This window comes from Elephantulus edwardii, unplaced genomic scaffold (assembly GCF_000299155.1).
Source record: "Elephantulus edwardii isolate Elephantulus edwardi_28Jun2011 unplaced genomic scaffold, EleEdw1.0 scaffold00066, whole genome shotgun sequence".
Classification (NCBI taxonomy): domain Eukaryota; kingdom Metazoa; phylum Chordata; class Mammalia; order Macroscelidea; family Macroscelididae; genus Elephantulus; species Elephantulus edwardii.
The window spans coordinates 7,566,276-7,590,217 of NW_006399816.1; the positions used below are offsets into that span (position 1 = coordinate 7,566,276).

General features: G+C 46.0%; 1 protein-coding gene across 1 annotated transcript; it reads left to right on the forward strand.

The window, feature by feature from the left end:
• The first annotated feature begins 7,907 nt into the window (after positions 1-7,907).
• LOC102858764 (cholesterol side-chain cleavage enzyme, mitochondrial-like) lies at positions 7,908-22,603 on the forward strand. The gene is made up of 9 exons (XM_006888304.1): positions 7,908-8,179; positions 11,719-11,874; positions 14,167-14,366; positions 15,600-15,803; positions 16,833-16,990; positions 20,862-21,028; positions 21,306-21,384; positions 21,839-22,036; positions 22,472-22,603. The coding sequence occupies exons 1-9, from the start codon at positions 7,908-7,910 to the stop codon at positions 22,601-22,603; spliced, it is 1,566 nt and encodes a 521-aa protein (XP_006888366.1).
• Positions 22,604-23,942: the final 1,339 nt, after the last annotated feature.

Below are 23,942 nucleotides of genomic sequence, written 5' to 3' on the forward strand. Positions count from 1 at the left end.
AAAAAAAAAAGCTGAACATAGAAATTCCATATGACCCAGCTATTCTAATGCATGGAATATACCCTGAGAAAATGAGAACTGAGGCTCAAAAGGAGACTTGTACACCAATGCTCATAGCAGGGTTATTCACCATAGCAAGAACTTGGAAACAGCCCAAATGCCCAACCACAATGGAATGAATCGAAATATTAGGGTACATTCACACAGCTCGCAGGAGCAATGATTTTGTAAATTACTACCTAACATGGGAGGGACTGGAGAGCATTACACTAAGTGAACTAACTCAATTTCATAAAGACAAATACTATACAAGACCATTATTGTAGAACAAGTATGAGAATTCAAGGAGGGAAAAAAAGGGGTGCTTAATCATAGGGTCACACAATTTGATGGATGGAGGGAGGAATGGGTGAAGGAAAGGGGAAAGAGCTGGTGTGAAAAACAATGTATACAAACTTTGTAAGTAAACAAATATAAAATGAAAAAGTAAAAAATAAATTTCAGGATGACTACAAAAATGTATAGAGAACACATTTTTTTAAACTAGAAAGTAGTAATTTTTATTAAACAAATCATCTGGTTATAATAAAAATATTTTATTTTAATCCATCCTAGGAAAAAAATTGAAACTATATTATAGCATACTGTTTTTTAGTTAGTCATACTAATTATTGAATCATCCGTTTTCATATGAAAGAGGCCAACAACTGAAATTAACAAATGCAAGTATATTTTAAAATAAGATTAATTTACTAATAATTTCAGAATAATGGAAAACTTATTTAAGAACATATGAATAGCTAGGATATCAATAATGATCCAAGAGGATTCATTTTATTCTTTTTGTTTTCTGTTTCAGCATAGAAACACAAGTAATTTGGTGATTGGAGTAAGAGGAGTAGGTGTATCTGAGACAGTGAGGTTTGCACAGATTAGAGCAGGGTTTAGGGCTTTTGTACACAGGGTTGCTATGAGTCACAAGTGACTCGATGGCACATAAAAACAACATCCCTTATTTATTGAACTGTATTTATTTTGAATATGTCCTTTTTAAATTATCAAAGCCTTTTGTTGTTATATCTAACGTGTCCAGACCCAAAACACATTGTTGTTGTTATGTGCCATTGAGTTGCCTGTGACTCATAGAGACCCTATGTACAACAGCCCTAAACCCTGCTCTATCCTGTGCCAATCTCACTGTCTCTGACACACCCACCCCCATTACCCCAGTCACTGACTTAATCCATCTCACTGAAGGTCTTCCTCTCTTGTGCTGTCTCTTCACCCTCCCAAGCATGACGTCTCTCTCCAAGCACGTCATGATTGATAAGGTGGAAGGTAGGCAAAAGAGAGGAAGGCCCTTAACAGGATGAATTGACAGAGTGGCTGCAAAAATGGACCCAAGTACATACGAAATTATGAGGATGGCACAGGGTAGGACAGAGTCCAGGTCTGTTGTTCATAGGGTTATTGAGAGTCATACTTCATTCAATGTCACTTGGCAACAATGACAAGTCACCAGAGCTCCATAGGCTGCAGTGTACTGTATTTTATAATCAGGAAATGTGAGTTGTCTTGCTTTGCTCTTCTCATTCAACATTGTTTTATTTATTTGGGATGCTTACTGATTTTTTTTTTACCAAAACCAGGACCACATTCGTTGACCTCATACACAGGGAGAAAAGAACACTGGTGTTGCAGTGATTAAACACTTGCTTGCTAAATGAAAGGTTGGTGGCAAACTCACTAACTGCTCCATGGGGGAAAAGACCTAGTCAAACATGTATTCTTGAATCAATTCTGATTTACAGTTGCCCTAAATGACAGATCAAAATAGATGTCAGGAGAGGCTCTGAAACTTACTCTAGAGATGGTAAAGTGTAAGGAAGAGAGGACGAGAAAAGAGAACTGAATAGAAGATGACAAAAAAGACAAAACAGAGCATTAAAAGGAAATGTTAGAAAGCCAAAGGGAAGTTCACACTCAGCATTTCTCAATTGGAAGAAGTGAAGCAAAGAGTCAAGCCTTGAGTTGCAATACTGAAAGTTTCTACGGCAAAATACTGAATGCTGCAGGAAGCATCAAAAGAGGATGAAAGGTATATGCACTCACTCACTAAAAATAATTGTTAGTGCAAAATAATTTTTGGAGGTAGTATAGAAGGGAGCACTTGTGGGTTAGTGGTAAGTAATTGTGCTGCCAGGGCCAAGGTATGTGGTTTGAATCCACATCCACAAACTACTCTGAGGGAGAAAGATGGGCGATCTCCTCCCATGAGATTTACTACCTTTGAAAACTCACTGGAGGGTCAGCTATGAACCCAACTTGACAGTACACCACCACCACCACAGCAGGATATGATCAACAACTTACCAGAAATACCAGTTGAAGTGTTTCAACATACAGATCCAACCCTGGATATGCTCATTAGTCTGTGGCCGGAGAGTTACAAGATAACTAGCTACCTGACCAATTGCCTGGAAGAGATCCATATTTGTGTCCATGCCAATAAAAGGTAAGGTGATTTAATGGGCTGATTCTTTCTGATCACCTGTTATGCTTCTGAGAGATGGACACTGAATAAGGATGACAAAAAGAACTGACACCTTTGAGCTGTGGTATTGGAGAAGAGCACTGAACATCCCCTGAATGGCCAAGAGAACAAACAGAAATGTCTTTGTGAGGGTGCAGCAGGAGTGTTCTGTGGAGGCAAGGATGTTGAAACTTTGCCTCACATATTTTGGACATGTTGCTAGGAGGGGCTATTCCTTGGAGAGGGACATTATACTGGGAAGGGTGGAGTGTCAGCGAAGGAGAGGAAGACCCTCAACCAGGTGAATTGACACGGTGATTGCTGCAATGGTCTCTTGCGTGTCAGGAAGTGTGAGGATGGCACAGGATAGAATAGGGTTTAGATCTATGTTCATACGGTTGCTATGAGTAGTACTTGATGGCACTTCATGACAACAACTGTATACATTACTAAACAATAGCATTAATATCACATTGCAAGTAAAATTTTGTGGAAGACAATTATTTGATTATTGGAGTAGCTCAATGAGAGGCAACTACTCAGAATTTAAGCTGGATTTAGAAGAGGAGTTAGAATGAAGGCTATCATGTGGCTCTTGGCTAAAAGGAAAGAATACCAGGAAAGTGTTTGCTTGTGTTTTATTGACTATGCAAAGGCATCTTATTATGTGAATCATTATACATTATAGATAATACTTTAGACAAATAGGAAATCCAGAACACTTCGTTGTGCTCATACAGAACCTGTATATAGATCAAGAAGCAGTATTTTGAACAGAAGGGAATATTGAGTGACAGAAAAAGTGTGCATTAAGGTTATAGCCTTTTCACCATTTAATCTGTATGCTGAGCAAATAGTTTGAGGTGGTGGACTATATTAAAAAGAATGTGGCATCAGGATTAGAAGACCCATCAACAACCCGAGATATGCATATGCCAGTCACAATCTTGCTTGAGGTAAATAAAGAGGTCTGAAAGTACTTGCTGAAGAAGGTCAGTGACTATAGTTTTAAGTATGGGGTACATGTCAACATAAAGAAAAATCCTCACAACAAGAAATTTCATGATAAATGGAGAAAAGATTGAAGTTGCCAGTGAATTCATTTTTGTTGGATCTACAATCAATTCTCATGGAAGCTTGGTTGTGGAAGCTCCTGGAAGAGATGAAATGATGTATTGCATTGGACAAATGCTGTCAAGGACCTCTTTAAAGAGCTGAAGAGCAAGGATGCCACTTTAAAAATTAAGGTGTTCCTTCCTCAAGTCACAATATCATCAAGTGCCTTATATGCATGTGAAAGGTAGACAATGAATAAGGAAAACCAAAGAAGAATTTGATGTCTTTGAATTGTAATGTTGGAGAAAAATATTGGATATACCATAGATTGTCAAAAGAACAAACTGATCTATCTTGGAAGTGTTCCTTAGAAGCAAGGATCATGAGACTTTGTCTCACGTGCTTTGGGCATATTATCAGGAAGGGTCAGTCCCTAGAAAAGGACATGATCCTTGGAAAAGTAGTGGGTGAGTGAATGAGAGGAAGTCCCTCAGCAAAATGGATTGACACAGTGACTGCAACAACGAATAGGAGGGATTGTAAAGATGAGGCTGAATCAGGCAATGTTTTGATTTTTTTCTTTTTGAGCTGACAGGACAGCAGGGAACAAAAGCAGCAGCAACAACAAAGGGCACCTTAGATCTGTACCCTAGGATGTCTAAGGCTGTACGTCTTGAGAGAGACATATTGACACGTCTTTCTGCCATCAGTTACTATGGTTAATAATGGAATGCTTAACCACTATGGCACCACAGCTCTTTAATAAAGATTCTAGAATAGGCAACTATGGAGCAGTTATATACTCTGTCATACAGGGTCAGTACGACTCCAAATCAACTTCATGGCAAATAGAACACACAGAACCCATGACAGCCACTAGGACAGTAGGACAAAGTTCAGGTGAGGGAATTCTCTTTCCTTTGCTGGGGTTGACACAGTGACTGCAGCAATGGGCTCAAGTGTGTCAGAGATGATGACGATGGCACAGGATAGGCAGAGTTCAGATCTGTTGTGTTTATGGTCACTATGAGTTGTAGTCGACTTGACAGCACCCAACAACATCTCGCTGAATTGCTGCTTCTTCCCTGCCACATGGTAGTGACTCACTGAGCTTCTCAGGTATTGGCTTCCCCATTGATCCACAGTGGTGTCAGGGTTGGAGTGCTCTGCCCTCAGTGAAGAGGACTGACTACTCAGTTCCTGAGCCTGGACATCCTTCCCCTTCTTACTGTCTGTAAGGAAGTGGGGTCTGCATCAAAGCTTGGTTTAGGTTAGAGACTCTTGGTTAGTGAGTCTATGTCCTTTATTGTCCTGGACAAATGAATTTCTTATCCAACAGTTTGTATACTTTTACTTCATGACACTACTGGTTACAGTTCCCTCGATGTAACCATACTCTGCCAGTTCCTTGCTGCTCTCTGCACTTTGCTCTTGAGCAAATGCCACCCTCATAGTTTCACATGGCTGACCATTTGGAGAAGCAGATTGCTCAGGGTGTCATTTTCCATACTACTGCCCATGTGTCACTTGGCTGATGCCCAGGGGGAGAGATCAGCTCGAAGTTTGAAGGGTGTCTACAGGCTATAGTCTCAGGAGTCCATTCAGTTTCTACATGCCAGTAAGTCTGGTCTCTTTTAGGGTTTTGAATTTTGTTCTAAGTTTCCCTTCCACAATGTCTCGGGCCTTTGACTAGATACTCATCACTTGATTGGTAGCAGTTTCGTTCTTTTGGTTTCTTGCTGCTGGGGGCAGTGGTAGGGAGCCCTGGCGGCCAAATGGTAAGAAATTATGTTGCAATCCCAAAGGCACACAGTTCAAATCCACAAGCTTCTCAGAAGGAGAAGCATGGGCAACCTCCTCCTGTGTGATTTACTGCCTCCAAAAACCTGTTGGAGGGCCAGCTCTGGGTTGGTTCTGACTCGATGGCGCAACAACAGGGACTGTGGCTATGTGCTCTGTTTGTCTTTTGGAAGAATTGTTTCCTTGAGTCTTTGATTTTCTTCATTCTTCTTCCTTTTGTGTAGAAAGAGACTTATCATTGTATTTCAGATGGCTATTTGCAAGCTTTTAGGACGCCAGCTGCTACCCACCAAAATAGGATATAGAACATTGTCTTCAGGGACTGTGTTATGTCATCGGAGACTGTGGTCCTAAGACCTTTGTTTCAGTGTTTCTTCGAAAGGTTTTCCCTGTTTTTTAAATGGATTGTTTGCTTTGTTATGTACTGTTGAGTTGCCTGCAACCCATAATGACCCTATGTACAACAACTCTGAACCCAGCCCTGTCCTGAGCCAGTCTCACTAATTCCAACAAACCAACCTGCATTGCCCAATCACTGTATCAATCCATCTCATCCAGGGTCTTCTTATCCTGTACTGTCCTTCCACCCTTCTGAGCATAATGTCCTTCTCCAAGAATTGGTCCCTCCTGGCCCATGTGCCTGAAGTATGTGAGATGGGATTTCAAAATTCTAGCCTCCGAGGAGATACTTGGTTTTACCCTCTCCAAGATAGACCACCTATTTTTTTTGTGTGTGTGTCCATGGTTCAAGACTCTTCTCCAGCACTACAACTCAAAGGCATCAATTCTTTTTCTGTCTTCCTTAGTGTTTATCCAGCTTTCTGATGCATAGCAAGTCATTGCAAAGACCATGGACTGGATCAGGTTCTCCTTAGTCTCTAGACTGACATCATTGCTTTCCAGTATTCTGGAGAGGTCCCTGACAGCAGATTTTCCTAATGCAATTCTTTTTAATGGTAGTTGATTCTTTTATGAACTGTTGTTGTTATTGTTGTTTTGTGCCTTAGAGTCAGAATCAAGTCAGTTGACCCTCTAGCAGGTTTCCAGAGGCAGCAAATCACTTGGGAGGAGGCTTCTCAGCCTTCTCCTGTGGAGCAGCTAGCAGATTCAAACAATGAGCCTTTGGGATTGCAGCGCAGCTCCTTACCACAAGGCCACCAGGATGTGCTAAGGCTTTTCCTATTTTTTTTTTTTAATTACTGTTGCTATGTGCTATCAGAACTGACTGATAGATGACCCTCTAGAGGGTTTTCAGTGGCTATAAATCCAATGTGATGAGATTGCCCATCTTTCCCTCTCAGAGCAAATACTGGATTAGAACTCCATGCCTTTGGGTTGACAGCACAACTCCTTACCACCAGGCCACCTGGAAATTTCCTAGCAAAGATGTAGATTAAAAAATGCTTCTATTGAGGTATAACTTAGATTTAATAAAATGCAAAATGTATAGGTGTATATAGTTTAATTTTCCCATACACATGACTAGAAAGAATAAGATATAGTACATTTCTAGGACCCCAAAAATTATCTCCTGTCCACTCCTAGTCATTATCCTGCAAAGAAACTACCTCTAATATCCCAAATTAATTTTGCAGATTCTATTCTTGAACTTCACGAAAATGAAGCTCAAGAGCATGCTTTCTTCTGTGTGTGGCTTCCTTCACTTAACACGAAAGAGATTTCCCTTCCACCTTTATTTGTCTTTTTCCTTTACAGAATGCTACAATGAGATAACAGGAGTGTAATTTAGCTTATTATTATCACCTTTCCCACCCACAAATAATTTCCTTAAAAAGATTATTGATACCTGCCAATCACAAGAAATTCATAAATATAGGGTATTATTTTTTTTCCACAAAGAGAAAAAGTAGAATTTTAAAAATCAGTAACTACATAAAGAGTATAATCTCATTTATAAGTAGTGGGGTCTCATAAAGCTGCACTGGGCTTCAAAGTCTGCCAATCACAAGAAATTCATAAATATAGGGTGTTATTTTTTTTCCACAAAGAGAAAAAGTAGAATTTTAAAAATCAGTAACTACATAAAGAGTAGAATCTCATTTATAAGTAGTGGGGTCTCATAAAGCTGTACTGGGCTTCAAAGTTCCAAGATCTGACCTCCTCTTGGCCCTCAGTATCACCCTCCCAGTCCCAGGGGGTCCACACAGCCTGGACCCTACTGCCAAGGCCAGAGGCACCCCTCACTAGGGCAAGGACTAACTAGACAGACATCCTTAAGACCCTGCTCAGGTGACACCGGGGACAGAAACTGAAAGATTTCCCTGGGCTTGGAAGAGTCCCTCTGGCTACAGACATTCCAGAAGAGTTTCAGCAGCCCAAGCTGGGAGGGGCGCCGTGGGGGCTGGAGCGAGCGAGGTGGAGGGAGGCTGAACGTCTCATGGCTCTTTGCCTAGCCTTGAGCTAGTGTTATAAGCTTGGCCCAGGGGCTCCAGGGCCAGAGTCCGTCCCCACAGGTCCTGCTGCAGTGGATCAGGCCAGTTGCAGTTGTGAGGACAGTATGCTGGCCAGGGGACTCCCTCCACGCTCCATCCTGGTTAAAGGCTGCCTGCCCCTCCTGAGTGTCCTGCGGGAGAGCTCTGGGCAGCCCAGGGTGTCTGCTGGAGAAAGCGCTAGCAGCGTCTGCACCCGTAGCCCTCGCCCCTATCATGAGGTCCCTTCCCCTGGTAACAATGGCTGGCTGAACCTGTATCATTCCTGGAAGGAGACGGGCATGCATGGACTCCACTATCGCAACATCCAGAATTTTCGGAAGTTTGGCCCCATTTACAGGTATGACTGGCAGAAGGTGAGGCCTGAGGAATTGGCCGGGAAGGGCTCGGGTAGCTCTGCTGTGTTACCTGCTCCTCAAATGGTTAGTTTTCCCCGAATCCAGGCTCTTTGTCCTCCTGACTTCATCTCTTCCAGACCTGGGGAAGGTCACAGGAGGAGTGAAAGGATTCTCAGACTGTAGGGTCAGTTGCCAGCCCTTCCTCCCACCCCCATGTCCTAAACCCTTGTCACTTTTTGGAGGTGATAAGAGAAAAGGAACTACTCATCCTCAGGACACCTTGAACTATTTCCATTGTCAGAAGACTAAGATGCAGAGAGGTGAGGACTCTTACTGCAGTCATAGCTAGAGCTCCGTGCTGCTAGGGTACTAACCTCCCCACCCCTGTTGCCTCCCGTCCTCCCAGCCCCAATTAGTCTCACTGAGACTTCAGGATCTGCTTGGGGGAAGGGTTTGATCTCTTCCCCAAGAATCTACCTTGTTTCCCCACTTTTGTCTCTTGGTCTCTTAACTCCAGAGCCTGGAGTGTTCTGGGTGGAAGGTCTCACTCCTTATTTTAGCAGTTTTAAAGGTGGCTTTCCTCCATGCCACACGTGGGTTATATTCTGAGGCTCTCACTGAGAGGGTGGGAGGTGGTAGGGGAGATGACGATGAGGGTGGATTATGCCGGGAAAACATTTGGAAGAGTTGGAGACAAGGCACAGATACGTGTGTGAGATGGCTCGGTGGGTTGGGCTGGGAGGCAGTTTGCGTGTGTTGAGTCTGACTGATAACTCCTCAGGGTCATATCCTTCCCCTACAATCTCCTTTGGAGTCTCAACTGGAGTCTTTTACAACTGGGACGGAGGTGAGGGTGAGGGTGAAGGAGCTGATGGGGACAGAGAATGAGAGGGGCTGGGGCTGGAGACGGCTGAGTGCTTGGTCCCTGCATTTCTCCCTTCTCCTCTCCCCGCCTCTCCCAGGTCTGCCAGCCCCAGCCTCCCTTCTTAATGGCCTCCCCTCTGTCCCCTCTTTCTCCTCTCATCTTCTGTTCCTGTTCTTATTTCCTCCCCCTAAATAGGGACATGAAGATTTGTCCTTTCATCTAACCCCTTTCTGTCTTCCGAGTCGCCCTCCTCTGAGCCTTGCAACATGTCCTTGAGTCGGGTGTTCTTACTCCCATCTTAACCGTTTGCTGTGGAGTTGACATCATCTCACAGCAACCCATGTGTGTCAGAGAAAAACTGCTCCACAGCTGGGTGTTCAAGGGCTGACTTTTCAGGTGAGATTGCCAGGCCTTTCTTCTGAGGTGCCTCCAGACAGACTTCAGAGGCCAAGCTTTTGCTTTGTAGTTGCACATACCAAGTGTTTGCGCTGCCCAGGTAGGGTGCAAAGGTGGCCTTGGCGCAGGAAGTTGCCCTGCTATCTCAAAGGCTGGATTCTCTGGAGGTTTGAATCTACCAGCAGCTCCATGGGAGAGATGGGTGATCACAGCCTCCTGACAGCCTGCTGGAGGGTCAACCTCGATTTATTTGTTTTGAGGGACTCCAATTCCCATATCTCCATCTTACAGATGGGGAAACTGAGGCCCAGAGAGGAGAAGGATCTTACCAAGATTGTGTAGCCTAGCAGGAAAAACTCAGAGCCAGAACCCAAATTTCCAAATTATTTGACTTTTAGATGATGCTCATCATAATACTGTAGCTTCTAGCTTGGAAAATTATAAACATTTGGATGAGAAGTTTAAGTACAACCTTTGTGGGATTTTTTCCCCCTTGAGTGAAAGAGCTGTTCTTGTTCTTACAGAACAATTTAGAAGATATAGACAAACACAAATGAAAACTTGGAATCAAGTACAATCTCTGCTTAATGCTAATATTAACATACTGTGGAAGAATGTGAGCATGTTATATATGCTGTTTGGTGATATTCCATAATCTGCCAAGAAATTATTTTCTTTCCCTCTTACAGAAACTTAAAAGGAAGGCGAGGATTCCACAGTGGCCCAATCTGTCCTTGAAAGCCAGTGTCTCATCCACTTTCATTTTTCGCTATCAGACTCTATGCTGGGACAAACATTTTCCTTTCTCAAGGGATTTTGTGCAATCGTTTTCTGGGACTAGGTTTCTGGAGGTGAAGTTGATCATAATGGTAGAGGTTCAAGAATTTTGCTGAGCCGTCATAGAGTGGGAGGTGGAATAGAGCACCTGTGAGTCAGGTGAGGTCATGTGGTGATTGGAAAATTGCTGGGGGCACTTTCTAGAGGTCTTGGAAATAAGAAAGCCTGAGGGGTTTGGAAAGGCAGGCCAAGGTTTTAGGATAATAACACAGCTTCCTTTCTTTTTATTTGGGACACATATTTGGCTTATTATAGCTACATACTTATACATCTTACTATTTTGCCTTAAAACACATCTTGAATTATCTTTCTTATCATGGTGTTGTTGGAGAAGCGGACTGAATATCTCATGGGCTGACAATGGAACAAACAAGTGTGTCCTGGGGGTTGGGGTCAACTAGAGCACTCCTTTGAGGTCAGGATTGTGAAACTTCATCTCACATGCTTTGAGCATGTGATTAGGAGAGGACAGTCCTTGGGAAAAGACACTAGACCCTTGGAAAAAGTGACAGATCAGGGAAAAAAGAGGAAGAGTCTTAACAAGATGGATTGACACAGTACCTGTAACAGTGGGCTTGAGTATATTAGATGATGAGGACGGTGTGGGTGAGGACAAGGTTCAGATCCGTTGTTTGTAGGATCGTAAGGAGTCATGGTTGACTCGAGGCGCCTAACAACAACATGCGTAATGGATGCAAGTAGATGTTCTGTAGTCGCACTAACATTTTTATGTTTTAATAGAGCCTGTCTGCCAAACATTTTGTCTATTCTTGTGGTCAGATGTCCTGTCACTGTCTCCTGTTAACAGAGACAATGTGCTTTACTTGGGGCCTGGCTCTTGGGGGCAGGGCAGCTGCTCTTAGAGTTTCAGTCCAAGAGGCTAGAAAGGTTTGGCTGGGCCAGCTGACAGCTTGCCTGATGAGCAACAACCAACTTGAGCTGGCTGGTGTCCTTCCATGGGGCATGGAGACGTGTCACGTGGCACAGGCTTCTGGGCACTATAGGGGTTGGGGGTGGGGGTGCTAAGGGTGAGGACTGAGGATGAATGGGTGTAGGATGGAGTTCTGGAAGGCCTGTGGAAGGCTCTTGAGTGAGGCTAATCCTGCAATAGTCCTCACAAGGAGGATAATTCAGCTGTTATTTATAGAGCTTTTGAAGAAATATCACATCTCTAGACTCCATATCCTGTCTTTCAGCTACTTGGTGTGGTAGACTCTATCATTTTCCCTCCATGTTATAGGTAAGGAAATAAAGATTCAGAGAAGTTAAGTATCTTTCCTAAGGTCACACAGCAAGTAAATTGTGAACACACAGCAAGCAAACTGTGAACTAGGATCCAGACGTTAGTTCTGATTTGAGCAAGCACCTTTATTAACATCATGCTGAGATCTCCACAGCTCCCCTCGGGTCTTAGATCATGACTCTTCTCCCCTGACTCTCTAGGGAGAAGCTTGGAAACATAGACTCGGTCTTCATCATCGACCCTGAAGATGTGGCAGTTCTCTTTAAGTCTGAGGGTCCTAGCCCAGAACGCTACCTCGTCCCACCTTGGGTTGCCTATCACCAATATTACAAGAAACCCATTGGAGTCTTGTTCAAGTGAGTTCCGGGTCATTTCCCAGGGTATGGATGGAGATGAGGGGAGGGCTGATACTGAGGGTGTGAGGCGGGGTCCAGGCTTACCCCTGGCCTTTCTGAGTGGGGCCTCTATCAGCTTCTGGTTACACAAAACATCGATAGAGATGATGACTTGCCTCCAACAGATAGGAACTTGGGGACACTGAAGATCTGACTGGGCAATTAATGACCATGCAAAGTTTTCACTTATTGATTCATAGATTAACTTTCACTTTATTGAAAACCTGTTATGTGCCAGGTACTGATTGTACCAGAGCTGGAGGTACAAGTAGGGCAGGGCGCTCTGCTCTCTTGTATCCTTCACAGTCCAACGAGGCAGGAAAAGCGTGGACAAATCAGTGTGTGTAAGCAAAGTCAAACCATATTTCCCTGAATTGCTCTTCAGCATTTTAAAATATAACCACATCAAGTGTTAGAATTCTGTGGAGCAAGTGGAATTCTCAGACATCACCACGACTATGTGTGCCGTTTCTGACAGAGTAGACCTGTGCTCCACAGGCTTTTCAAGGACTGATTTTTTTTTTGGCAGCAGAATGCCAGACCTTTCTTCTGAGGTACCTTTGGGTAGGCTCAAACTTCCAGCCTTGTAATTAGTATCTGAGTGTGTTAAATTTTTGTACTTACATGGAGGATGGGAGCTCTGGTGTAGAATGTAGTCCATAGGATGTTATGTTGGTAACCTAAAGGCCTCTCTGGTGGTTCGAATCCCCCAGTGGCTCTGAAGGAAGAGGATGGGACATCTCCTGTGGGATTTACAGCTTCAGAAGCCCAACGGAGGGTCAGCCATGAGTTGGTTCAGACTCAGTGATAATAGGTTGGTTTGGTTGTTGTTTGTTTTTCCTTTTTTCTCCTCTCTTTTTTTTACTACCCAGGGATTCTCATCCAATACTAGTGGGCACATAAACATTATTTCCTAAAGTCCCACATTCTGATGACCCAGCAGGTCTTTCTCAGAGGACAGACTCTTGTATATGCGTCCCAGGGCACACATGCTAGGATATTTGCAGGAATGCTGGTCATTTTAACAAAGCCAGAGAAAAACAGAAATGCTCCACTGGAGGATAAATGAATGAACCATGATACACATCCATTAAAATGAACAGACTCAGTGTCCCACAACCACAAGGATGATACCTAGAAAATTATGTGAAAAAAGGAAGCCCTAGCAGCACAACAGGTTCTGAAAGAAGTAAAAAAAAAAACCAAGTAAACAAGCATGCCTCGTTTTACTGTGCTCTATCTCAGTGCATATCACAGGTATTGTCATTTTCTTACAGACTGAAGGTCTGTGACAACCCTGAGTGGAGCAGGTCTCCTGGAGCCATTTTCGCCACAGTATCTGTGCCACATTTTTGTAGTTCTTGCAGTGATTCAGGAGTGTCCCCCTGATATTGTTGAACACTTAATTGACTACCTAACTTCTGTATGCACTATGAAATGGAAAAATTTTGTTGGACTTGCTTATTTGTGGGATCTGGAACTGAACCATAACGTCTTGGAAATATGCCTGCCCTTCTTCCGCCTTCCTTTTTTTAAAAAAATAATTACACTTTAGGAACATATTATTTTTAGAAAGAAAAATGCATCTAATAATACCTTCCATGAAAAAAAGCAAGGGATTCAGGTGGCAGTCTTAGATGAGGGAGGACCAGATAGGCAGGTGGAAGGGACTGTCAAACTCCTAATTTTCCCATTAGGTGGAAAATCTAGAATAAAGTTTTTATAATAAACAATGACAATAGAAACAGTGAAAGGGGCTTTGTAGGGGTAGTGGACAGTGACAATGAACTCCATTCTGAATACTTGAGAGCCTCCCACCGGTGAGCAGCATGACGTGTAGGATGCAGAAGAAGAGAGGTGGCGGGGAAAAGGAGACTTTGAATAGCAAGCAGTGAACATAGACCTGAGGGAAAGGAAATAATGTAGAAGGCAAGCCAGGCAGCTGGGGCAAAGACTGATAATATAGTCAAGGCCTTGACTAGAAAGTGAATATAAGATGAGTTCTTAGCCCAGAGCAGCAGCGAAGTGGCAGGAGTGCAGAATCTTGTTCCCTTTCCTTCTTTCTCTTCCTGTCTCCTCTCCCAGGCTGGGCAGGAACAGGGAGGAGGCGACAGGCCAAGGGCTTTGGGGGCAAGGACCCTGGTGTGGTATGAGTGTTGCTTGCTCAGCCTTGGAATCCTGGGAGAGTCCCCTCTTTGCTTGTCAGGCCTGGGGTCCGTGGCCATGAGAGCTTGAGTGTTCATGTCTTCTCAGGAAATCCACAGACTGGAAGAAAGACCGGCTAGCCCTGAACCAGGAGCTGATGGCTCTGGATACCATGAAGAACTTCCTGCCCCTGCTGGATGTGGTGTCTCAGGACTTCATCAGCCTCTTACACAGGCGTATCAATCAACAGGGATCCAATATGTACTCAGGGGACATCAGTGATGACCTCTTCCGCTTCGCCTTTGAGTGTAAGGGGCTTGCATCCAGCAGGCAGAAGACGGTTGGATGTTGGGGGTGGGAAGGCTCAGCAACCACTCTCCCAATTTGAGACCCACCACACACCTTATAGAAGTGTTGGTGTTGGCTTCTGTGATGCTTTTCTAAATACATCCTCCACCATCAGCTACTTGAAGGGAGCTCAGACCCTCTCACTTAGCATCCATGCTGAGAAGATAAGGGTCTCCAAAGCATAGGTCTCATTGCCAACATCCTTCAAAAGCCAGAGTTTGCCTTAGGTCTTCAGTCAGCAAGTATCTTTTTCCTCACATACAGACCAAGGAGCTCTTTGTGGAGTAGTCTGCAGGGAGTTGTACTGGTAATCCAAAGGTGCCTCTCTGGTATTCAAATCCACCAGTGGCTCTTCAGGCAATCTCCTTCTTTCATTTACAGCCTCTGAAAAGCCTCTAAATGGTCAGCTTTGAGTCAATTCTGACTTGATAGCAATGAGCTTGAGGGTTTCAGAGAATATAGACCTTTGAGTTCTGGGGTGGGAAGGGAGGTGTGGATGGTTAATCTGAATAGGGTATTGAAGGATGTATAGGAGTTCTTTGGGTGACATAAAGAGGTCAAGTAATGTAGTCAGAGGAACAGCAGGTGCAGAGGACTGTGGCTTGGTAAGGAGGGTCATTGGAGGTGATCCAGGTGCTTGAAACTTGGTATGAAATCAAGACTCCACTTCTGGGTCTGGAATTTGGTAAAATCTTAGACTTGTGAGGTCTTAGACCCAATCAGATTGAATCCTAGATGTTCAATTACCCAAGGATTTTTGTTTCCTGGAACTCCGTGTGACCTGGATGTAGCCAATGCAGTCACAGAGAGGAATCTCTCCTCCCAGGAAGGAAATACAGAGGCTGCTTGGGGGTCCTGCTGAGGACATGGGGGCAGTGGCTTTCTCCCGGCCTGGGCTGTCTTCTAGCTCTACTAGAAACCCTAATTCACCCCAAAGGAACCCCCTCTCAGGGTTTTCCACACACCCCTCTCGTGGTCGTCAGAGAGGCAGCTTGCCTCCACCCTGCCTTTGAGATTTAAGCATCAGCCTTTTGATGGAAGAAGGCTGAGGTCTGGTGCAGGAGATGGTGTGAGCTGTGTGGTTTGCGTCTGCATGCTCTGCGAGTTGAAGGCTTTGTGTGTATTTTGCATGGACATGCTGGCAGCCGGGAATTTTCTGGGTGTTGGGGCTTAGCCTTTGCTTCCCTCCACAGCCATCACCCACGTCATATTTGGGGAGCGCCTAGGGATGCTGCAGGAGGTAGTGGACCCCGAGGCCCAGCGGTTCATTGATGCTGTGTATCAGATGTTCCACACCAGTGTCCCCATGCTCACCATCCCCCCAGGACTGTTCCGCCTGTTCAGGAGCAAGACTTGGAAGGACCACGCGGCCGCCTGGGACATGATTTTCAGTAAAGGTGAGGGCTCTTCTGTCTGTGCCCTGGAGAGCCAAGTGTGGAGAGCAGGGGGACCCTGTCACCTCCAGGAGTAGGAACCCAGAGAAGACCAGCTGGAGGACCTGGGCCTCCTTCTTTGTCCTGTCAGCCTCTAACTAAAAAGCCAGTGGTTCAAACCCGCTAGTGGTTTCAATGGAAGCTCTGGTAGCCTAGTGGTTAAGGAGTTGTGCTGCCAATCCAGAGGCAGGCAATTAGAATCCACCAGTGGCTTTGTGGGGGAAAGAGGGGCAATCTGCTCCATCAGAGCTTACAGCCCCCCCAAAACCTGCTTGAGGATTCCAACTTGATGGCATAGAACAAGCGACTCTGAGGGAGAAAGATGTAGCAATTAGCTTCCTTAAAGATTTGCAGCCCGGGTAACCCCATGGGGAAGTTTAGCTCTGTCCTGTAGGGTCTCTATGGGTGGGATTCACTCAACAGCAATGGGCTTGTGCTAACACCAGAGTGGGCAGAGAATGGCATAAGGAGGGACCCAGAACCCCAGAAAACAGTGCCCTAGTGCTGTATCAGGATGATTCATTCTTCTGAAGAAAGAGAACCAGTGCTGTCCATCACTTCTGAAAAGCATCCATAATCCTCAGGGGATTAAGGGTCAATGTCTCAGACACAGCTGTGTTTAGAAATAGGAGATTAGGATGTATCTAGAGAGATAAGGAGGCCAGGGGGAGGAGGGGAACTGGATGGTTGAGGGTGGCCCTCCTCTGTTCCTTGCACGAATGTGACCCTGGGCAAGTGACTCATCTGGCTGGGCCTTGGATTTGTTATCTGTAAAGTGGGGATGCTATCACTGACCCCACAGAGCTGTGTTCAAGCATTAAATGCAAAGGCAGACATGACAAAAGTATTGAGAATCTGCTCAGCAGCATAAAAAGCATGGGGTCCCAGAATCCCCAAGCTCTTGACACTGCTTCTCCCTGCAGATGGCTCTCCTTCCCTCTGACCTGCAGGAGACCTCACTCTTTTTTCCTTCCTCCTGTCCCACGTCCCCAGCTGAACAATACACCCAGAACTTCTTTTGGGACATGAGACAAAAAAGAGTCTTCAGCAATTACCCTGGCATCCTCTACTGCCTCCTGGCCAACAAAAAGCTGCCCTATGAAGACGTCAAGGCCAACATTACCGAGCTGCTGGCCGGCGGCGTGGACACGGTGAGGTTGCGTGGGAGGCCACGTCCCATGACCCCTGTGCACACTTGGCTCTCTCAACAGGCCGTCCGGGTGTCTCCGACCCCACCACTAGGGGCGTCCTGCCTGCATGTGGTGTAAACTTCCTTCTGCTCACTTTGCCTCCCTATAGTGACTTGAGCTCTCCCAGCGACTCCATGGGAGAAGGATGTGACAATCTGTGCTCATAAACATTATGTTTAGAAGATGCTATGGGGCAGATCTAATCTGTCTGTTGGCATTGCTATGAGTTAAAATTGCACCCAATAACACTCCCAGGCAAAATACTGAATAGTACAGTTGACACAGTTGTTTGCTAACCAAAAGGTTGGAGGTTTGATGCCACCGAGGGCATACTAGCAGAATGGCCTGGTAAGCTAATTTCAGAAAACCAATCCTACAGAACATAGTTCTTCTCTGACCCACATGGAGTTGTCATGAATTGGAACAGACATAATGGCATTTTAGGTTCCTGTGGAGCGTGATTTGAGGCAGATTAGCCATTTTTCCTTCGTCTGTGGGAGGGAGTGATGAGGTGTAGGGGGAGAGGCCTGAGTTCTGCAGGAGTCTTTAAGGGGAGAGTGAGTGGCCTCGAAGCTTCCTTGGTGGATGCTGAGCAAACAGGCTGTGGCCTCCAGTTATGATCCTTTTTGTTTCAAAGAGAAGACACAGCTTCTCTCAGAGCTAAGGAGGTGGGACCTCAGAAAAGGTGAAGGCCCAAGGCCCTGCCCTCCAGTCTTTCCATCTTCTCCTACCCTTTCTCTTCTGGTTCTCAGCATCCTATAGTATGTCCTGTGGCTGCCATTATGAATGAACACAAACCTAGAGGCTTAAAAACAATAGGAATTCATTCCCTCTTAGTTCTAGCTCCCTAGAGTTCAAAGTCAAGGCTGTTCTCCTTCAGAAGGCTCCAGGAGAGACTCCTTCCTTGCCTCTTACAGCTTTTTGTGGCTTTGAGCACTCTCTGACTTGTGGCTGGAAGGCTCCAATCCTGACTTCCAGCCTCCTTTCTGGGTGCCTCTCTTCACTTTCTTACAAGGACACTTCCTTTTGGACTTAGGGCCCATTTTAGTAATATACAGGAGATATGGTGTTGTGGTTGTGCTGTGTACCATAGAGTCAGAACTGACTCATAGCTGACTCTCCAGTGGGTTTTCAGAGGCAATTAATTGCACAGGAGGAATTGTCCATCCCTCTCCCACAGAGCAACTGGTGGCCTTGAACCGCATGCCTTCAGGACTGCAGCTCAGTTTCTTGCCACTAGGCCACCAAACCTCCCTATGGTGGTGTAGTGTGTAGCATGTTATGCTGCTAATGGAAAGCTCACAGTTTCAAATCCACCAGTTGCTCTGAGAGAGAAAGAAGGGCAGTCTCCTCTCGTCAACATTTACAGCTTTGGGGGCTCAATGGTTGGTTGAATAATTCAGGATGATTTAATCTTGAGATCCTTAACTTCTCTTCACAGACTTTCCCAAACCAGCTTACACTGGAAATAGATTTTTCTGGAAAAAGAAGGTCAAAGGCATTAATTATTCCTCAAAGGAGACCATAATCCCCCAAGGGTTTAGTATCAATGTTTGAGGTTTAGGATGTGGACATTTCTTATTTTGGGGAGTTGTCCTCTATTCCACTACAGCACCCTTGGTACCTAAAGTCATCCACTGTGGCATCTCATGTCCTTTCTCCATAGGCAGCACTCAATTCTCTGAAAGTCTCTCCTTGAATGTCAAATTTGACCTGTCTTTGTGTACCATATCTTTCTCTACATTTCTACATGTTTCACTTCTAATGTGATGATCTGATTACCAGTGTGCTTATTCCGACTCTTGGTGACCTCACGTGTGCCGTAGGGAAGCATGCTCAAGAGGGTTGACATTTTGGAAGTGAATTGGCAGAATTTTCTTCTGAGACACTTAGGGATCGACTCAAACTTCCAACCTTCTGGTTAGCAGTCAAGCATGTTAAGTGTTTAAATAGCCCAGGGACTCCACTACTGTGATTGTTGTTGTTGTTAGGTGTTGTTGACTATGACTCAACAGTGAACCTATGAACAAAGACTCTGAACTTGGCCCTATTCTGTGTCACACAATACACTTTGAGTCCATTGTTAAAGTTACCCTATTGATCAATCTCATGTGATGCTGTTGTTGTTGTTAGGTGTCATTGAGTATGACTCATAGCAACCCTATGAACAACAGACCTGAACTCTGTCCTTGTCTGTGCCATACTCACAATCTCTGACACACCTGAGCCCAGTGCTGCAGTCACTGTGTCAATCCATCTTGTTGAGGATCTTCCTGTCTTTTGCCAACTCTCCACCTTTCCCAGCCTGGTGTCCCTCTCTAAGGAATAACCCCTTCTGACAACTTGCCCAAACTATGTGAGATGAAGCTTTGTCATCTTTGCCTCCAAGAAGCACTCTGGCTGTACCTTCTCCAAGACATATCTGTTTGTTCTTTTGGCAGTCCATGGGATGTTCAGTGCCCTTCTCTGATAACACAGTTCAAAGAAATGAATCCTTCACCTGCTATCCTTATTCATTGTTCAGCTCTCAGATGCACAGGAAGTGATTGAAAAGTTCCATGTCCATGAGCTTTGCTATGTTTGGACCTCTTACTGAGGCAATGTGTGGATCCATCTTACTGCAGATTGTGGCAAAATATTCACAAAGATCGCTACAAATTGATTAATATTATCTTCATTTATTAGATGAGGAATTGAGGCAAAGAGGGGTTAAGTAACTTACTCAAGGTCACACAGCTAGTAACAGAATTGCCTTACTGAACAAGTTTCTCCTGCATACCTATTCTGTGTTGGCTTTGGACAAAGGTATTTGATCTAAGCTTTGAAGGAGGGCATGCTTTCTTCCAAGGTGAAGTGTGGAATTCCAGGAAGAGGAAATACCTCATGGCAGACCTGTAGGTTTCAGGAGTTGAGAGGCAGGAAATGGGGAGGGGGAGCAGCACACACAGACCAAGTGTTGAGGGACCTTGTGAGTCAGACCAGAATCTGACTTTATCTGCAATCCAGGCAAGGACGTTAAGCTATGACACAACTGGGTGATGCTTACTTCTGGGAAGAAACAAAGTATCTGAGGAGGATTTGGACAGAAATGTAACCCTTGGTAAAAGAATGTGTCAGTGATCCATGTCCTGTCTCCTTCCCCAGGGGGCGTGCTGCCCCAGCCTGGGGTTCCAAAGGCTTAGTTTATTGTCGTTGAGAAATCGGGATGACTGTGAGGTTTAACTAGGGTCAGCCAGGCCCTCAGCAAATGATTCACGATCACAACTTCTGCCCAATACTGAGAGGAGCTGGTGCATCTTGGCACGTGGCACATGCTAATCTCAACGTGGGTAGAAAATAGATCTGAGTGTTCTGACTTCAGTGTCTTTGAGATTCGCATTAAGTTCTGCTGATACAGGCAAATCCTGAAGCTTTGGGCAGTTCTGTTTGGGAGGGGGTGGCCGTTTAATAAGATGTTCCAAAGGAATGACAATCTTTTCGGGACTCCAACCATGCAAGCAATAGGATCTGGCCTCTGGGGTTCTTCGGGAGACAGTATTGGCTGTGCAAGTGATAACCCTATTGAATGGGGAGATGGGTGGGTCACAGCGGCATGAGGGATGAAGACAGAGAGAATGTTGTTCTGAATGTCCTCACACAGGCAGCAAGGAGGGCTTCTTGAGCCTTTGGCTACTAAATTATACTTTAAATTTACTAATGGTGATTTTTGGAGGCTGGGAGGGGTGCAACCAGGTACAGCTAGCTGGGAAGAAATCTTTAGCCTTGGCCATGAACCTCGAAGAGCCCCAGAAGTGACAAGCCCTCCTGGCTGTGTCGTCCCGGCCCCTGCCAGACGTCCATGACACTGCAGTGGAGCCTGTACGAGATGGCCCGGAGTCTGAAGGTTCAGGAGGCACTGAGAGCAGAGGTCTTGGCTGCCCGGCGTCAGGCCAACGGGGACCTGAACATGATGCTCAAACTAATTCCGCTCCTCAGAGCCAGCATCAAGGAGACACTGAGGCAAGTGCACATTCACCTGTGTCCCTTTAAAACCCTTGGGCAGGGCCAGGGTGGAGCCGGGGGAGAGGGTTACAAGGAGGGGCTGGTGGAAGACACCGGAAATAGGATGCAGGCAGTCTAGGGGAGATGGCTGGGGATAAAGAGAGGAAAATAGAATCCATTGCCTTCACATTCCCCAGGTGTGGCAGCTGGGCTGGGGTGCCATGCTGGGTGAAGGGGTAGGGGTACAGCTGGGGCTAGTTTTGGGGCCAGCAGCCCACGTGTTCTCCTTCTGCAGACTCCACCCCATCTCCGTAACTGTGCAGAGATATGTTGCTAATGACGTGGTGATTCGAGATTACAAGATTCCTGCAAAGGTGGGTGCAGTGGGGTGCTGCCGGTCAGAGGGAGGAATGCAATGACAGGCAGATGGGGAAGAAGGGGCACTGCCCTGTCTTTCTCCCTGGACCTGGGACCTTGGTGGGTTGCCACAGCCAAGAGTGGTGGCATCATGAAAAGTGGCCTCTGAAATGCTGCTGGAGTCCTAGGTGAGGGGGCAGCTGGTCTCAAGGGAAGGACAGGACAATCCGTTGAGCCATCAGCAACCTTTGGTCTTCACCTGTTACAGCGTTGGAGCCAGGAGACCATCCTCATTTGATGGGTGTAGCTCAGTGAAGGCCAGGAATGTGTGCCAGGTTACACAGTAGCCAGCGTGCTGTCCTGGGTCACTGGGCAGCCATTCTAGGAAGTGAGCGTGTCAGAGGAGGGGAGTGGAAAGGACTGGGGAAGCTTACTGCCATGTTACTCACACTTCGGTCAACCCTGCCCTAGACATTGGTGCAGGTGGCTACCTTCGCCATGGGCCGGGACCCCGCCTTCTTCTCCAAACCTGAGTGTTTTGACCCAGCCCGATGGCTGAACAAAGACAAGGACCACACCTACTTCCGGAACCTGGGCTTCGGCTGGGGTTCCCGGCAGTGTGTGGGCAGGCGCATTGCGGAGCTGGAGATGACTCTCTTCCTCATCCATGTGAGTTGAGTAGGGACATCCTGCCATCCTGGGCTGGCTCTGACTCCTAACAAAGGCATCAACCCTCCCTGTCCTCCTGTCTCTCCAGGATACCTTCCCCACATCACTTAGCAGACCCCTAGACCTGGCCCCAGACTGTAATCCCTGTCTGCTTCCTTTTCTGAGCTAGTTCTCACTCAACATGATTGGTGCCTCTAGGTAGTGATAGTATGTGATGAGGTAAGGATGGAATTTTAGATTAAAATCAAGGGAATGAAGCACTGATGGTGTGTCCTCAAGGACTTGGGAAGGGTTAAATGAGGTGTCAGAGGTTGAGTCTTTGGCAACTCTTCAAATTCTACTCCTTGCCACTGCCTGTGGGTGACCAGAGTCCTGACCCAGGAGAGGCCGCTCTTGCCCCTCTGCCCTATCAAGCCCACCTTCCTCCTTCCTTAGATGCTGGAAAACTTCAGAATTGAGATCCAGCATCTCATTGATGTGGACACCACATTCAACCTCATCTTGATGCCCAACAAACCCATTTCCTTCATCTTCCGGCCCCTCAACAAGGAACCGCCCCAGGCATGATGGGTCTACCTGTCCTGCATCTGGCCAGCTGTGGGCATGAGGAAGAGCCAGAGATGGTGGGGCCTGTGCATCTTCAGTCCTCTGCTCCCACCCCAATGTCTTCCCTTCCCTCTCTCACCATCCCCGAGAGCCTGGGTTTGGCTCTCAATTTTCTCAGTTTTGCTGGAATGCTCTTCCATGTCCACTCCAGAAAGATAAATAAATGGCTATATTATGTGAAATGTCTTGTTTATTACACTCGATTTCCAAGATATTCTGCACTCCTGTGAAGAGGGTCCCTGGTTCTGAATCAGCAGCGTGATCTGGGCCTGGAAGGAGGGTGTACCTGAGGCATCCATATTTGAGGCCATTTCTGTTCTGGCCTCCTTACCCCAACCCCTAACATGTAGTAACTCAGGAACCAGCTTGATGCATCTGGCAGAGGAACTAGAGAGCTGGTGGGTTGTGTTAAGAATGAGGTGGCCTGAGGGAGAGAGGCCTTTCTCCCAGCAGGGGTGAGGCCTGTCTCCAAGCAGGGATGAGGCCTGTCTCCTAGCAGGTGTGGGGTCCGTCTCCTGACAGGGACGAGGCCTGTCTTGCAGCAGGGGTGAGGCCTATCTTGCAGCAGAGGTGAGGCCTATCTTCTAGAAGGGGTGGGGTCTGTCTCCCAGCAGAGGTGAGGCCTGTCTCCTATTAGGAGTGTGGTCTGTCTTCTGGCAGGTATGAAGAAGCTCTGCTTGGCTGAATCCTGGGTGGGGATCCACAGTGAAGTCATGAGGACTTCACTCCAGGACCAGCCAGAATCTTGGTGAGGGCTGAGGGGCATGTGTTCACATGTGGAGGGGGAGGGGCCAGGTGATAGACTGTATGACAGCGAGAGGCCAGCCTATTTCTGTTCCATGTGATTCTCCTCTGGAATTGCCCTAGTTCTCCACTTCCTGCCCCAGGGGACGTGTCCACTTGCTCAACTCTGTGTGGTGGACAGGGAGACTACAGAGATTATCTGGATTATTATTTGGATTATCTGCTACTGGTCCCCAATCTTAAACTTCTCTGAAGGAACCCTCATGGCACATTGATTAAATGCTTGGCTGTTAAAATGATCAGCTGTTCAAATGCATCAGTATTCCGCAGGAGGAAGATGTGGTAGATTTATTGCCTTAGAAATTATATGGGGCTGTTCCTCTTTGTTTCTTAGGGTCACTATGACTGCTATTGTTGTTGTTATGTGCCATCAAGTCGCATGGGACTTAATAGTGACCCTATTTACAATAGCTCAGAACCCAGTTCTATCCTGAGCCAGTCTCACTGTCTCTGACATACCTAACCCCATTGCCCCAGTTACCATGACAGTCAATCA

Coding starts and splice junctions, on each gene's coding strand:
- LOC102858764 (XM_006888304.1), top strand. CDS start 7,908: ATGCTGGCCAGGGGACTCCCTCCACGCTCCATCCTGGTTAAAGGCTGC. Junction 8,180..11,718: donor AAGTTTGGCCCCATTTACAG/GTATGACTGGCA, acceptor CTGACTCTCTAG/GGAGAAGCTTGGAAACATAG. Junction 21,029..21,305: donor AGCATCAAGGAGACACTGAG/GCAAGTGCACAT, acceptor CTCCTTCTGCAG/ACTCCACCCCATCTCCGTAA.